Source organism: Rhamphochromis sp. 'chilingali' (genome assembly GCF_963969265.1).
Source record: "Rhamphochromis sp. 'chilingali' genome assembly, chromosome: 16".
NCBI lineage: Eukaryota > Metazoa > Chordata > Actinopteri > Cichliformes > Cichlidae > Rhamphochromis > Rhamphochromis sp. 'chilingali'.
In genome coordinates, this window is record NC_137943.1 from 16,097,497 (window position 1) to 16,115,105 (window position 17,609).

Consider the following 17,609-nt stretch of genomic DNA (forward strand, 5'->3'; position numbering starts at 1 on the left):
CAAACTGGCCCATGATTGATGCTTCAGACAGGAAGTCCCGCCTCTGCTTCTCCACATAGCCCGTCTTTAAGGTCTTAATGGCTACATAGATTTCCCTCTTGCCAGGTAGCTTCAAACGGCCCTTGTAGACTTCCCCAAATTCCCCTAGTTTGAAAGAGAAAGAAGAGTTTCCTCATTTCCTTCTGTTAGCAGAAAAAGCCTTTACACAAAAGCAGAGTTAATCAGATCATAAATTTCACGTCTGTTTTTAAAGTTACCTAAAGTGCTTTTATAGAGCCTGTTATGTCTTGCTATCATATAATACAGTATGGCTCTTCTGACACACAGCATAGGCTGGCAAGTGCCTTTATATTCCCCCTATCAAACAATACCAGGCAAGCACTGTCTGGCAAATTTCTGGAACCCATGTGATTAATTATCACCACCTTGGTGTCCTGGAGAGACAACACATAGTGAAATCAACAAAAACAAAAACCTTTAATTAGCTGATCCCACTGCATCCTTATCCCTATTGTATCTCTGTCACTTCCTCACACCTAGCTTGCTGAGGCCGCCTGTGCTCCAAAGCTACTCCAGGCCCAGCAACATTACCAGGGGTATTTTAGCCTCCATATGAACCAGCATGTATGATGTCAGTGTCCTCTCGGCTGTAGAAAAGATGTGTTCGATCCCAAAGAAAGGGACATGTACCAAAAACACATGCACATACTGAACTTAAGTTTAATCAGAATTCACTTGAAAGCAATCAGGACCTAATTATGTAGTTGTAATTTTAATATACAGTTTAATAATACATAAGAGGTCATTTTCAAGTTAAGAAAAACAAAACAAAACAAGGACAGGAAACAAAATGTCTGCACTTTTACATGTAAAGTAAATGGGGAAGAAATGATGCAAGGGCTGAACATCATCAAAGCCAAAATCAACAAGATCCAAAAACACAGAAGCACAAAGAAAAGGCAGAGAGGGTTGAGTTATTTCTAATGACATTATGTCCCTGGGTAGGTGGCCTATATACTGCTAGTACACTTGACATAGGCCCTTGACATGTTCCCATCTGAAGTGGCTGCCAGAAAGGTTGTTCTTCATGACCTTGAACAGATTCAGGTTTTTATATGACATACAACAACTCAACAATCCACATTTATCTGACACACAGACACAGAATACAAAAGCATGCATGCACGAAGATTTGCCATACCTGCACCAATGACCTCCTCTATTTTGACAGTAGAAACATCTATCTCCTTGGCAAATTCTCGTACAGCTTCGTTTGGGTCCTCGTAGGTGAAGGGGTCAATGTAGATCTTCATCCCCGGAGAGCCTGAGAAGTGGGTCGGGCAGCCCAGTGGGGAGGGGCAGTTAGACATGTCGGCTCGCAATGAGAGTTCTAGAACAACCAAAGTGCTCAGTGAGCTTTCCAGAAGATGAAACTAGTCTTTTGGGGTCTTGAGCTAAAGGTTGGTGAATTCAAATAACCCCCAAGTGTTAGCTTAAATCACAGAGTCACAGCATTACTTATAATCACTATAAACTTTTGATCGCTGCAAATGATGATACCTTCATTTGCTCTATTATCCATGCTTAGAGACGGGCCAAAGCACGGCAATGTGTAAATTAAAATGAACGTGTACTGAACACATCAAAGAGTGTAGGTGGAGAATTAAAGGAACTGGCTCCAAAACATGTAGAGGCAGACAACAAAATGGTGGTGATTCAGTGCTTACGAGAGGAAAAGAGCTAGAGAGAGAGAGAACGAGACAGAGAGACAAAGAGAGGGAGGGAGATTAAGGGATAAAGGAACAGATGAGGGAATATAGAAAGAGTAAATGTAGACTTTTTTTTCACCCCTTTATCCCTTACCCTAGCAGTATCTGCTCTTTGATAGTGGTAGAACCAATTTTCCTGCAATCTTTCCCTATAGGAGCTCATAAAGAGATAAAGCCGCTACGCTATCAACTAGCTTTTTATGCCACTCTACAGTAGGTGAGACCAGTTCACAGACTGGCGATGTTTGCAAAAAAAGAAGTACAGCTTTTCTGTGCCGACAGGCTAAGTAAAACACTTGTAAACGAATTCAATATGCTGCCACAAGATGGACAGCGAGCAAGTAGACTTCAAATCATCATTTTTGCAGCTACACCCAAGGGCAGCCTTCTTTCTCAGAGCTGTTTAGGCAAAATCTTTGCAGCCATGATTGGAATAAACCCATCTCCATCAAGTCAATTTGTGCCTAGCCCTTTGCATAAGCCACAGAGAAGGAGGGAGGAGTCTCAGGAGACAAAAAGAGAATAGGGTCTAGTCCTGGGATCAAGGTGCCTCACCTTGCTCTTGACTAGAAGCTGATTCTAGTTACCACACTAATTGCTTTGGACCCTGTCTGTGTGAGTGTAATTGCTCATTAGAGATTCCATACAGACTGGATTCAAGTTAATCCATCAGAGGGTTTACAGCTTTGCATTCCATAAAGTCATTCGATTTACAAATGTCGCCAAGCTGCTCACTTAGCGGCACCACTGGGTAGGACTCAAAATCTCAGTGGGGAGCACGCAACAGCAAGCTTATGGCAGCACGCTCACACTCAAAATCTCAAGCTCTTGTGTGCACATACCTCCAAAATAAATGTACAGCCATTACTTTCTAATTCACAGTCCATAGCCCATTTTTATGTATAATTTAAAATGCAAACAGTTTATCGTCCTCCCTGTGGCACAGCCCTGGTTAACTGGACTCGTCTTTTTATGGCCACTGGATAAAAAATAGATTCCTACTTTAATATTTCATAGGCTCTCCATCTGAGAGTACGAAGCAAATGTATCCAGAAGTCATTTCTATTTTGGACCAACATATAAAACAACAACTCTGTCAGGAAAGAATCCAAGGCTGCCACAGTGGCTCATGGACACGTGCGTACCACAACAGATATAAAGCTTAGATTAATATAATAAATTAGAACAAAGTTTATGACATAATTGTCCAAACGGTTAAGTGTACTCAGACAAATTTCCACTCTGGTGGACAATAAAGTTGATTCTATTCATTTCTATTAGCTGGCAGGCGTAATAAGTTACAGTGTACTGCAATGCACTTAACCATGTTATTTTCACCAATGTCCAAAATTTAGCCTGCTATTAGTCTGTCCCGGTCGTTTACGTAATGGTCCTAATGTATCCACAAATCAACTGCAGAGCCGTAATGCTTACATTAATCTATTACTGGCAATGGCTACAATCAGATTACTGGTTTTACTACAAACACTTTATATATTGCCCAAAGACAAACAAAAATGTCTGCGAATGAAATAGTAGCTCCATAAATGCTCATCTTTTTAAGTTAAAAGGGAATGTTTCATACATTAGCCTGTCACCAAGGAAACATAATTTCTTCTAATTCCCTTTGCCTGACAATATTTGTGATTTCACTATATAGCATTTAAATACTTTATGTGATTTATGTGCAGAGCAATATATCCCTAGAGTGTTTTATGTAGGTCTAAGATGCACACTAATCTACTCCGTGGCTCTAAATATAATGAGCTGCATTTCCGTCCTGAATATTAACTAATTATCCATTGTTTGATGTCAGAAACGTATTTGTCAAACACACACTTATTATTTATTGGGGCTTATTAGTATGCACATAAGAGATCTACATTTTGTATGGAGTCACTAAAAAAAGAAAGTGAAATGTTTGTGGGGATTTTTTTCAGGCCTTTTGCAACTCTTTTGGTTTTCCTTGAAAAGTTTGAAAAGTGATGAAAGGTTCACCCTGTTAATTATAATATTTTAACATATTTAGGATGAAGAGTGAACTTGCACATATAAAGGAAATATGCAAGAAAAAAAAGGAGTATAAGCATATTTTATATCCACCCATAATTAACTAGTTCTTTTCAGTGAGTTTCCATTGTCATCGGGTGTGAGCACCAGATGTTGAAGCGCAAATAACATCTGCAGCTACGGGGCAACAAGTACGGTCTGAACATTTGTAATTTAAAATTTGTTGGTAGTCATGTGGAAACATGAGGGCACAACACAGACATTTAGTACTTAGAAATGTCTGTTAATTTGTTTAGATGGGTTGTCGGTGTGAGTTAAAGGCTAAAAGGAAATGTTTCCCTGAGAGAATCTGCAAATACTTAGTGCATGGACCTGAGTGCATGGCAGTGCAGTAATGAACTTCTATGATTCCTTCACTTTTTATATACTATTATAGATTTAATTAGGAGATAAAAGTATAGAATTCTAATGTTTATTCTACACTTGGTAACTCCCAATAATGCTGTGAAGACATGTTTTTAGGAATATGTGCAAAAGGAGTACATGAAGTCCTAGTAGCACACTTAATGTCAGGACAGAAGCTGAACCATGGAGTCACAGGAACATAGCCGGCCCCTGTGACAAAACTGTGGCTAGACATATGTGGAGGCAAATATCAACCCATTTTTAAATCTGAGTGCTCCAAGGAACACAGTGGCCTTAATAATCATGAAATTGAATAATTTTGGAACCAGCAAGATTATTCTTAGAAATGTCTGACCAAACTGAGACAGAGGGAGAAGGGCCTTATTCAGAAAGAACCCACTGATCAATCAAGCAGAGGCTTGGAGGTCTGCTGCAGATAAGAAACCTGGGAAACCTGCTGTAGGATCATCATCTCAGTAGAAGCACTGAGATCATGTCTTTAGGTCTTGGGGGCTGAAAAGAAGCCAGTCTGAGTCTAAGCCATATGACAGCTGCTTTGAGATTATTGAACATCAGTTAAATGCATCCAGCAGCATCAGGAATAAGTTTATCTCATCTGATGAGACAGAAATTGAACTCAGTGGGTAGAACTCCAAGCACTATGGCATGATTTCCTGTCTAATAACATGTCTATGGCTATGGAGATAACAACACAGTGCTGTGTGGTGGCTTCTTGGGAACTGTTATAGGAACGCTGGTCTGAATGGAAGAAAGGAAGAATAAGTATGAGTCAAATTAGAATAAAAAATGCAAACCATGAGTAGCCCAGCCAAAGGTCATACTTAGACAAAATAGAACTTTGTGGAGAGGCCTGATGATGGCAGTTCACAGATGCAATCCAACCTTTCAAACTGCCCAAAAACACAGGTTAATAAATATTTTAGCAACTTAATCAGGAATGATCTTTTGATTGTTTTGAAAGAGAAAACTGCAAAATAGTTTTAACCATTGAATAAATCCACTTAATTAACTTAAACAGTGTACACAGTGATGATACTGTACATGACAACAACCACTGAATCTGATGGGGTGATCGCTTTAAGCCACAGCAGCAGCATTTGACTTGTGTTCACATGAACATCACAAGCAGGAGTTGGTGTAATGTTAAAGGTCTGATTTCTTGCATAAGCATGACCATCAGGCTGCACCACTGAATTTACAGTATTAGCAACGTCTGTCTTGAGGTGGGCTGCAAATGAGGCGAGGATCACCCAAAGCAATTGTTTGAGTTGGTCTATTTTATTGCTGCACTGAATACTGCAATTACAAAACTGCCAGTCAAACCTTGACAGAAAAGCAAAAAACAACAATGCATCACAGGGTGGGGAAAAACCTCGTGTGCGTTGGCATTGTGAAGGTTTCCTTATTAGCATTTGATTTTGTATCCACCTTAGATCCTTCATTTGATAATTAAGGCCGCAAACAACTGTTATCTTTTATTTTCATGACTTATGTTAATTACAGTGCATCCCTGACTGTGGCAAAACTGACTCCTCTGTCCAGAGCAGTTTTAATAAGCCCCAAGCTACCATTCTCGTAGCTTTGACACAAAGTAACTGTGTTGAAGCCATTTGCTGTGTCAGGCTCAACAAAATTCAATCCCCTTGAGTAAACCCTTTCTCAGACTGCTAGGTTGGCAGTACATAAGGCTTTCTTTGACGCACCAATTTACACACATTTCTTTTGTGCATGTGTGACTGAGTGTTTGTCAGAGGTTATATGTGTGTCCCTGCAGGCTACTTCCCCTGATCAGTCAATGCCCAGGGAGTGCTTAAAACACAACTCAGTCATGGCTATCGTGCAGCCCTAAGAGATGTCAGTCAATGTCACGGTGAAAAGTAGAACCACAGACACTTGCTGCATTATTATTCATTTTAAATGCCTTACATTATTAATTATAGTCCAACAGTAAAGGAAAAGAGATTAGATAGATAGATAGATAGATAGATAGATAGATAGATAGATAGATAGATAGATAGATAGATAGATAGATAGATAGATAGATAGATAGATAGATAGATAGATAGATAGATAGATAGATAGATAGATAGATAGATAGATAGATAGATAGATAGATAGATAGATAGATAGATAGATAGATAGATAGATAGATAGATAGATAGATAGATAGATAGATAGATAGATAGATAGATAGATAGATAGATAGATAGATAGATAGATAGATAGATAGATAGATAGATAGATAGATAGATAGATAGATAGATAGATAGATAGATAGATAGATAGATAGATAGATAGATAGATAGATAGATAGATAGATAGATAGATAGATAGATAGATAGATAGATAGATAGATAGATAGATAGATAGATAGATAGATAGATAGATAGATAGATAGATAGATAGATAGATAGATAGATAGATAGATAGATAGATAGATAGATAGATAGATAGATAGATAGATAGATAGATAGATAGATAGATAGATAGATAGATAGATAGATAGATAGATAGATAGATAGATAGATAGATAGATAGATAGATAGATAGATAGATAGATAGATAGATAGATAGATAGATAGATAGATAGATAGATAGATAGATAGATAGATAGATAGATAGATAGATAGATAGATAGATAGATAGATAGATAGATAGATAGATAGATAGATAGATAGATAGATAGATAGATAGATAGATAGATAGATAGATAGATAGATAGATAGATAGATAGATAGATAGATAGATAGATAGATAGATAGATAGATAGATAGATAGATAGATAGATAGATAGATAGATAGATAGATAGATAGATAGATAGATAGATAGATAGATAGATAGATAGATAGATAGATAGATAGATAGATAGATAGATAGATAGATAGATAGATAGATAGATAGATAGATAGATAGATAGATAGATAGATAGATAGATAGATAGATAGATAGATAGATAGATAGATAGATAGATAGATAGATAGATAGATAGATAGATAGATAGATAGATAGATAGATAGATAGATAGATAGATAGATAGATAGATAGATAGATAGATAGATAGATAGATAGATAGATAGATAGATAGATAGATAGATAGATAGATAGATAGATAGATAGATAGATAGATAGATAGATAGATAGATAGATAGATAGATAGATAGATAGATAGATAGATAGATAGATAGATAGATAGATAGATAGATAGATAGATAGATAGATAGATAGATAGATAGATAGATAGATAGATAGATAGACAGATAGATAGACAGACAGATAGTAACTAACCAGTAACTTAGAGCAGCTGTAAGTAATAGAGCAGACTCACCTCTTCCTGTTGTGTAATGTTGCAGCTTGTCACTGTACACCGCCTCCTTGGAATATGCTCTTTTCCTATAACGATGCAATGAGTGTTGGGAAAGGAAAGACAGAGAGCGAGGGGGAGGGGTGCCAAGATGAAAGAGGTAAACATGATCTTATTACTTTTGGTGTTTTTGTGTACCGGCTGAAAATGACGTGGCTGAAATTGAATCAGCTGCAAAGGGTTAGAAATGGCAAATGAAGTTTATGAAAATGAGCTGATTTTTAATTAGACCTTGATAGGATCTCACTCCTTTTCATCTGTCTCCTCTGCCTCAGCATCAAAAGAGCCTGGCCCATTTGATGAACACTTTACTTGCTCAAACTTGCACACAGCCCTGCAGAAAATTTGACTTTCATATATCTAAAGTGGAGCAAGATGTGAATGTGACAATGTGACAAACCGCTGCAAAATGAAATTGGCTTAACGGGGCAAAGTAGGAGATGTTAAGTTCTCTAAGGAATTGAGTATTCCATTTCAAATGACAATTTTGCTTTCCCGTTCCATCAAATTCGTGCGTGCCTTTACTATTCAGTATGCCTGTCATTGAATCAAGTGATAGTCTTGCTGCACTAATAAATGATATGTGACTACATGTAGGGCACGTTACACGATAAGTTCCAAAGCATAATCAGCACCAGTTATGTTTCATAAATGTTTTTACAGAAGATTACAATAAATGTCAGGAATTTTAGGAATCTTACGCACCACTGAATTTTATTTTTACATAATTAATACAGCAAATGACACAAACCGTATATGCTGAGAGTCTGGTGGAATTTTACCTGCAATGTTGCCACCTATTGGATTTTTTAGTACGTATTATTAGCGACAATGAGAACCAACGTGGCATACCGAATGGTTTATGCCCTATGTGTATATTTTTTGCAGTTCCAACTTCCTTCAAAACAAACTGGGAGCTTGAAAAGAATCTACAGTTTGAACGATGTGACACATTTTTCAACATCTTCTTAGTGTATTACAAAAGACAAGATAAGGAAAATCTGGTTACCTGCTGCAAACAATGGAGATAGCAATAAGGGAAACAATGAAGACCACTCCTGCTGCTGCTGACCCCGCAATCAGAGGAAGCTGTTCCCTCAGCTCAGACTTGAAGTCATCTGGGTTGCACAAAGACACGACAGACAAGCAGTGAGAAAGGCTTAGGTAAGGCATGAGAAGCATGTCTGTGTTTATGTGGTGCTGTGTACTTATGCATGTGTTTTGGCAGGAGAAGAAAAGGCAGAGCAGAATGGTTAGACTGAGTTTACTGGTGGATAAAGGAAACACAGAGATCTCTCTGCTGAGATGTGCTGACTGGAATCCTGTGAGCATTTGAAAGACTGACAGACAGGTGGTGTTTGATAAATCAGAAGAGAGACAGAGAGTGAGAGAAAAATCATAAAGCTGGTTGTGAGAAAGAGCGAGGAGGGCAGCTCGCCTTCTCTGTTGCTATAGCTGTCTGAAAGGCGCGGACAAGAAAATGCACCTAGGAATGTTGTTTCTATGGTGTTGAAAGGAAGTCATCCACTGCCAATCACGCACATATAGCCCAAACATGTTTTTGACTGTGGTAGTTCAGGGGACAGAATAAATGCCTGCTTAAAAATACCACACAGCAGAATCTTTTGGTTATCTATTTGCGAGCATGTCTTTCTGTGACTTTGGCATCAGCAGACACTGTAGTTAAAGCAATGCACGATTTAGCATGCTGCAGGCAAATCAGCAGCTTCTAAATCCAATCCCCCGTGTAGAATGGGCCCATTGGATTAAAGTGATAAAGTGAGAACTAATGCATCTTCGAAGCAGTGTGAAAGCTGCAGTATATGTGGAAACTGGATGTGACAGGAATTGCTCACTCTTTCAACTCACACATTTTTCAAAGGAAGGAATCAAGGAAAGAGTAAGAATGCTGTTCCAGCTACTCAAACTTTTAGGGTAGTCTTCTTGTTCTCTTTCAGTGTATATTAGATGTGCGAGGTCCCCCCACCTGCCCACCACGCGCCCATACGAGAATGTTGACTTTTCTTGACAGCCAAAAATCACAGAGACACCTCTTCTAACAGCAAATACGCTCCCATTACAATCAGTTAACTCTCGAGGCCTCAGCCAATTAGAGAATTGTGGCATCAATCACATAACCAATACTCCAATCACTTGTTTTCCGTCACACCTTACTTTGCGCCGTCGCTTTTGATTTGTTTGATTGTGTGTTTGCGCATCCACTGGTGGCAAAATGACACCTCGTGGAGGTGAATGAAAACGTGCTGACGGGAAGAGACAGGAGATTATATGTTTTGCGAAAAATGACGTGGAGTGCCTCTATTGTCTTCATGGGGCAATGAAGCAGGTTTGATGGGGGGGGGGGGGGGCTGGTAGAGGCGGAGGCGGCAGAGATGTGGGTGTTGTTGCCGGCAGTCCTCTGGCGTGTTGCTGCTTGCTTCGACGAATGCCGTGCTGTAGCAGCCAGCCAGCAGATGAACCCTAAGCTGTGCTGGTGTGGGCGAGCATCAAGTATGCGCATGTATGTGCTCACATTCACTAGTATGGTTTCATACGCAAGGAAAGCTGATGCGGAACTATTGGGGAGAGTAAATGGGGCAGTGACTGTGCCACATCTGCTCTGCACACAGGTAAATAGCCACAATGATTGGCTTAATTACCATCATCATGCTTCCCATCTTCCCCTCCCTCAAGATCATCACCATCTCATTCATTGTAATCTTTGCTGTTTAACAGCGAGTCTGGAAATGTCACTCCTGTCTTTAATGTATTTTGAATTATGGCCAAATAAGCATTGTAGGCTAGCCATCAAGTACGGTACAAAGAGTGGAAATCTTATGCAGAACATAAAAACGTAGGAAAGGCAATTATAAGTTCATATCTTTCTTTTTGTTGCTATTTTTGTTGCCTTGCGCTTATGAAAACCCAGCAGAATACATCTTGACTGAGCCATGTGATTTTCCAACAATTTAACTGCCTGGCAGAGCTATCAACTCTTTGCAAGCACGCCTTCCTGCACATACACAAATGAACCCCAGCCTTGCCAGTTCACCAGGTGTTACCGCCCATCTTCAGCCCTTTCTCTCTCCAACAACCCCCCGCCATGCATGGCAGAAAATTTCTCTCATCAACTACTAATCACAGCTACGCATTCTGGGACAACTCTCCAGCAACAGAAGGGCTGGGTGAAAAACCAATTAGCTAAGCATTTTGGATCAAGCACAGTTAGTTGCACAAACAAAAGACACTCGGTGTTCAACGTATCCGAAGCACCCACACACACTCAAACCTGACTGTGAGGGAAATTAATTTAGCTGTAGAAATAGGAAGCGCAATCAAACATTATGCCTCTCCTCTATCTCACTTACTAATAATAATGCAACAACAAATACAAAGAGAAGAACGTCTGAAAAAGAAAAAAAAGAGAGCTATTGTGCATGAAACGAAACAAACGAGACAGAGAAGGATAGAGCGAGAGGGAAGGAGAGCTGTTTCTCTTGGCTCTGCAATCCTTACCATCTGTGAGGGTTTGGAAGCACATCTTGCTGCTGTATTTGCCAAAGCCAGCCACAGTCCGTGCGCGCACCTGTACCACATAGACTGTACCCGGCCTGAGGGCCTCCACACGCGCTGTGTTAGTTTGGCTCCGCAGGATAGTGGAGTTAATCTCTGCATGGTCCTGAAAAGAGCAACGATCACAGGCAGCAAGTTAGAGATAACTTCATGAGAAGATGTCAGAAGATGAAAGGATTAAATCACACCATGCAGAATTCAGAAAAGTCCAGTGTTGGCAAGTTTGAGATACAACAACCAAGTTTATGATGGAATCACGTATTCTGGTAATAGTAAGGAGAAATGGTCCCGAATTTAAAAGAAATTTTAAGTCGCATGTTACAGGAAATGCACTGTGCTTCTGAAAAACATCAGTGACAGAGAAAGAATAGAAGTCGATATAGAGAAGAGTAGATAAACAACAGACAGGAGCGACGAGGCAAAAGCTCTCCTTAAGGCTTCGGTGTGAATGCTGTATTAAACAGACAGTGGTAATATGTTTGTACACAAGTTTTTAAAAAGGCTTCAACCAGTTTGAACTTCAAATAAAATTTCAAACCACGACAGAGCACGTACGCGGTCTAAAACACACTGTGTAAAATATAAAAGCATTTATACAGTTACACGCATGCACAATATTGTAATTAAAGGCAATCGTTTCTTGCGGTTTACAAAGAGAAATCGCTACGTCAGAACATTAAAAACGCCACTGCGTGGTTTGTCGCTTGTGATGTGCTTCATGAGGTAATTTAATTACTGCAAGAAGTTTGAACATTTGATCCTCAGTTTTGTTCTTTGAAGTGGGTTTGCTTTTGTTGATTTATTTTTATTTATTTATTTTTTTCAATCCAATTCCTCTGGCAGTAAGTATTTTACTTGTTTATGAAAAGGAATAGCTTAAAAATTCTTGCACGTCCCATGCAACATTCAATTTAAGGTGTTTCCCCTCTATTTTTTGTATTGATTTTTGAATTGGAATATCTATTTAGGATAGAAATCCAGTGGTGAAATCCAACTTTTGTCAGCTGAGACAACTGGCAAAAATAAAAAAACATTCTGCAGAAAAGTCACTTTGAAACATGAATCCATGCTTTCATCACAACTCTGTTGGATTAGTGTAATTCTTTATATGTTGGTGTCGTCTTCAGCTGGTGCAAAATGCTGCAGCCTGACTTTTAACTGGACCACAGAAAAGAGAGCATATTACCCCTGTTTTATCCTCCCTGCCTGTCCATTTCGGAGTTCATTTTAAAATTCTTTTATTTGTTTTTTAGGTGATTAAATGGCCTTGCCCCGCCCTACCTCTCTGAGCTGCTGCATTTGCACTGCCCTTCCCCGTCGCTCAGCTGACCAGCTGCTCATGGATGTGCCGAGGAGCAGAGGCTCAGAGGGGACAGGGCTTTCGCCATAGCAACTCCCAAATTGTGGAATTCATTGCTGTTTCTTATTAGACGGGCCTCTTCACTGCTAATCTTCAAAATTCGTTCTTAAGATCCACGTCTTCGGCTTGGCGTTTAACGCAGTTTGTATATTATTCTTTTTTTTATCCTTTTGTTTCACTCATGTTTAATCCTATCTTGTATTCTACTGATGCTTTTATTTTGCGTTTTAGTATCAATTCTGTTTATTTTATGTTTATCTATTTATTTATTCTGCGTACTTTTATTTTGTAGCACTTTGGTCAGTGGGAGCAAAATATATAGAAATGAGGGGTGGCTGAAGATTTTTGCACATTACTATATTTTCACTCTTACAGAGGCAGTCTGCAGTCTGCTGCAGTGTAGTCTGGGACTCTGCTATTGTGGATCAGTAATGACTATGGCCTGTCACCTTCCCATAACCCAGAGTGAATATGACAGCCAGAAAATAAGACTGCACCTACACAACCCCCACCACTGCAAGCTGCTGATAGCTAGATGCTGACAGAAGTAGAGAAGGAAAAGGGCAGCTCAATGCAAAGGGGCCAATTTCCCTTGAATTAGTAGTGCAGTGTAAATATAGGCAACTTTTTCTTAAGTGTAATGAGTAAACTCATGCTTAATGCTAAATAAAAACTTCCAAAACATGTATGAGTATGCAGAGAAAACTTGAGAAAAAAAAATGACAACACTATGGAGTAGAAAAAAAAATAAAGGTAGAGAGGGAGGGGGGAGATGGTAGGAAGCGATAAGAAACTCGAGGCAGAAGGAACCCACATCAAAATCATTATCCAATCTTATTGGTGTAATTGAATCATTCCAGTTGCTCTGTCATTGAGCAGACGAGGTAAACACAGCTATGAAATCTGCCCCCCCCCCACATAATAACGTGAGCAATCACATTAACTCTTATTGGACACTCTGAGCTTGATGAAGACAAATGTTTGGGCCAGGGATGGGAGAGCATCACACCAACAGGCTTTCGCTCTATCTCTGAGAGAAAAGAGATATTTATAAACGCAATGCTGGATGTAACTGGTTTAGAGAGTTTAATCATTTCACAGACCTTTTGTACATGAGATCACACAAACTGTCATTTCACCAGTGTGCTGCATACAAATACTTGTGGAACTTGACTTCAGAGGAGCAGCTTGTGCATTTGAAAGAGGTGCGAAACACAAGAAGCCCCACGAGAGACTGAAACCCTTGTCACCTATTCATCTGGTCCAAGATATGGTTCAGTGCACGCGGACCACTTGGGGTCAAGATTTGCCTATTCCTGCTTATCAGTCATCGTGAATTTCCCTGAATCACACCCCCATCTGCTGAGCTTGAATGGGGGACAGGTGAGCAGACAGATGGCAAATCGCCAATGGGCAAGCATCCCTTGGGGGAGCCCCAGCTAGCAATGGCCCTTTCATGCTGCCTGTCAAATGGGGATTATGTGACACACACACACACACACACACACACACACACACACACACACACACACACACACACACACACACACACACACACACACACACACACACACACACACACACACATCTGCTACTTAAAATGAGCTGGCATTTGGCACTCCAGCAGGTTAGGAGATAACCAATGAAAGCCCATGCCAGGAGGGACTTCCAGGTATGAGAGGTCCTCCCCTGCTGCCAGTCAAATGAGGATTAGGAGGACCACACCCATACTTGCTAAATAAAGACAAAGTTGCAGGTGGGAAGGCAGATGGCGGAGCAGCCAATCAAAAGCGTTGCCAGGGGTGACAGAGAGTAAGCAATATGGGGAGTTTGGGCTCTATGACATGTAATAAAATCACCGAAACACACTTAGCGAGGCAACTCTCTCATGAATATTGTTCACAGATTTAATCGATTCATTTTTATTGATGTGTCTTGTCCGGACTGTTGTTAATACACGAGCACATGTCTATTAATTATAACCTACCACCTACATGACTAACATAAAGTAGTGACACTGCATATATTTGGATGTTTTAATTGAAGTTCTTATGGAGAATCTATTATATTTATTAGAATTATTGTATTACTACCAGAGCAATTATAATTGTATTGGTATTAACAGACTGTCACTTCTTTCTTTTTTTTTTCAAATTCCAATACACACCCAGTTGCTCTTCTAGTGCCAGTTTTCCTTGGCCACTTGTCATCCTTTCACTTCTGGAAATTTGTATTTTTGTGTGACTTTCTGAATCGAAACGATTCCTCTTGTGGGTCTGTTATAGGTGGTAGTCATATAAGACTATTTAAAAAAGCCTGATTTGACTTCACTTCACTTGGTCTGCAAAAACAAACAAACTATGTGTACACAGACACCTCTCAAAGTACACATAGTTTGTTTGTTTTTAAAAAACAAAAACAAAAAAACCCCCACCAAAAATGGACAGCATGGCTCCTTGGCACAGAGACAAACTTGGTAGTACCATGTGTCTTATTGAAAAGCTCACACACATGGGTGCACTCACACGCGCACATAAAGAGAAAGATGGGGAGTATATAAGACAAAATTTTGATATTTGAAGAAGAAAAAAACTCTTCTATTAATGTTCCCAATTAAAATGTATTGCCTAAGGTTGGGAAAAAAACCACTTTAGTAGGGGGCAACAATTTAAATCTCAGAGAGTAGATAGTTTTTATTTCCAAATGCAAATAATTACCACTGCCTCATGAATTCTAATCTAAAAGGAAAATGGTAATTATTTTTAAATTGTAAAATAGTCGTGATAAAAATACGACATTAAAGACCCCCAATGTCTCTTAATGATTTTGTGAAGTAAAGAAGTTAAACCAGTGTAAGAGCAAATTTTATCCCCACACAAAAAGGGTCTCGCATTTGTTTTTCATTGCGATTCTGCAAAGCTGTATGTTTAACACTAATGAGGATGGTAAAAGACAAGCAAGAAAATTCAATTTATCTAATGTAAGTTTCAAGGGAAACCTATTTGTTTTTGCTCTTTGAGTGTTTCTTGTTCTTTGTAGGTAGGCACCTTTTCTTTTTCTCTTTGTATGCATTCCATTCACCTGGAGACCTACAAGAAGGCTTCGGTAAGTGAGTAGGGAGACAAACAAAGAGGGAGAAAAGAAGAGAGTGCGCTCTTGCTGAGGGACTGAGGGAGTGCTGCATAAGTTCCAATGAGAGAAAAAAAAGAAGAAAAAAAGAAAAAGAAAACTTTTTTTAGTGTGTGTGTCCATAAAAGTGTTGTAGTTGAGACAAAGGAATAACATGCATTCCCAATTACTTCTTCTGAGGACCTTTTAATTATATGTAAGGTGAGATTTGCAGTAAGACTGCCCCCCAAAAAGTTGTAAGTGTTAATGGTCAGTATGTTGCAGATCATAGTGACATGCCATAAAACTTGCATTTGCTCTCGAATTTGTTACACCGTAGCATGACAGTACTGCTGTCATCCAGAATGGATACACCTGGACTGCTGCCGACACGCAAACACTGACACTCGCTCACACACAGATCCCGGCACACACACACACATCCTCTCTCTGACACCAGCAGAGCAATCAGTAACCAGAGCCGGTGGCTGCTCCGCTCCAGCCTTAATGGAGGGCCTGACCTCCACTACGCTGCGTTATTTCCACCCTCCCCAAATTTTCAGGCAACCAGAGGAAAAGGGGTCTGAGAAAAATGGAGAGAACGAGAGCATGCGATTCTACTTTTTCTCAACAAATCTTCGACTCATTTAATCTTGCTTCCCAATTTACAGAGTCCTGAGACCGCTTACTCTGGAATGAGAAGGTAGGTTGAAGAAGTGAGCGAAGCCTGTTGAGAGAACAGCCTCCAGCATTTTCTTGAGGTTTCAAGTGAAATTGTCAAAATGCAGTCATTTCCAACAGCTTTATATATGCAGCTACAGCTTAAACTGCAGTTCTACTATATATGGAAAATTTGGACTTATTCTGCAGCTTTACGATTATCATTACTGTTAACATTTTATATAGCAGTACATTTTCAGAAATGATAAATATTAAGTTGTTCATTTAGTGATGTTGCTTATCATTAAATGAAATGTGCAAACATACACGGAAAAACAGTTCATAAGGCATAAAGAAGAGTTTTTGAGCACCTTTCTGCTTCAACACAGCCTGAACTCTCTTAGCTTTCCACTCAGTTTCTTTGGATTCATCACTCCATGAAACCTGTTACCACTGTTTTTTAGTCCAGTTCTTTTGTAATCTGGCACAACTCAGCCTTGTTTCCCCGTTTCACTAATGAGACCTCGGCAATCAGTAGAAGGATAAACTGAAGGACCAGATGCATCTTTCACCTGAATTTTTCCTCCTACTTTTTAAGAATGTGATTTTCAGATACTGTTCAGCTGCTGCAGCTTGTTTTTAGGCCTGCTACGTCTTCTTTTGTCCTGCACTTGTTCATTTTCCTCAGCATATTTAAAGATAAACTGCGCACCATGCCAAGATATGCCAACTTTTCAGATAATACCTCTGGGAATCACTCCGTTGATGCGAAAAATATTTAATCACTGTCAAACTGTCACTTTTTACAGATTCAACTAAAGAAATGGGAACAAATTATACGTTTTTGGCGAAGCGCCGCTAGTAATTTAAAAATTGGTTCTTTGCTAAGTTGTCTGTTATGTGTAAACACAACACGGGTTCATCCCTTGAGTTAGTTGCCTTTTTTATGCTTGAATGATTCACAGGTCAGTGTCGAGTAGCTTAAACAAACAAACAAAAACATTCCTCAGAAAATTGTCAGGTACAAGTACCGGTACTGGAAATGAGTGAAAAAGCTGCCACTTATTTCTAAAGCTCAAAAACGTTTTAAATTTAGAATAATGTGGCTCGAAACTTTTTCCACAGTATTGTATATGGGACATCGGTGCAATTGAGACATTTCTTTCCCAAAAGCAGTTATTTTAAAATAAAAATAAAGAAGGAAATACCTAAAGATCTGTGCAAACATTCTGCTTCACTGACAGCATGACTACATTTTTTTTTAGCTTTTCCAGCGAGTGACTTAAAGCAGACATGCTTTAAGCCTGAGTCCTGTAGCCCCAGAGGGTGTCCTGGTGGCTC

At 39.4% G+C, this 17,609-nt stretch overlaps 1 protein-coding gene across 2 annotated transcripts in view; it reads right to left on the reverse strand.

Moving 5' to 3' along the window:
• The window catches only part of ephb1 (EPH receptor B1), a 182,647-nt gene that overhangs the window by 33,554 nt on the left and 131,484 nt on the right, over positions 1-17,609 (reverse strand). Inside the window, exons 7-11 of one of the 2 annotated variants that reach the window (XM_080861417.1) lie at positions 11,084-11,246; positions 8,577-8,685; positions 7,532-7,596; positions 1,202-1,324; positions 1-144 (exon numbers count right to left, since the gene is read on the reverse strand). The exon at positions 1-144 is cut by the window's left edge and continues 104 nt beyond it. In XM_080861417.1, the coding sequence (XP_080717543.1) occupies positions 1-144; positions 1,202-1,324; positions 7,532-7,596; positions 8,577-8,685; positions 11,084-11,246 (604 nt within the window). Of the gene's footprint in view, positions 145-1,201; positions 1,391-7,531; positions 7,597-8,576; positions 8,686-11,083; positions 11,247-17,609 lie in introns of both variants that reach the window. The other variant, XM_080861416.1, reaches the window with a different exon arrangement.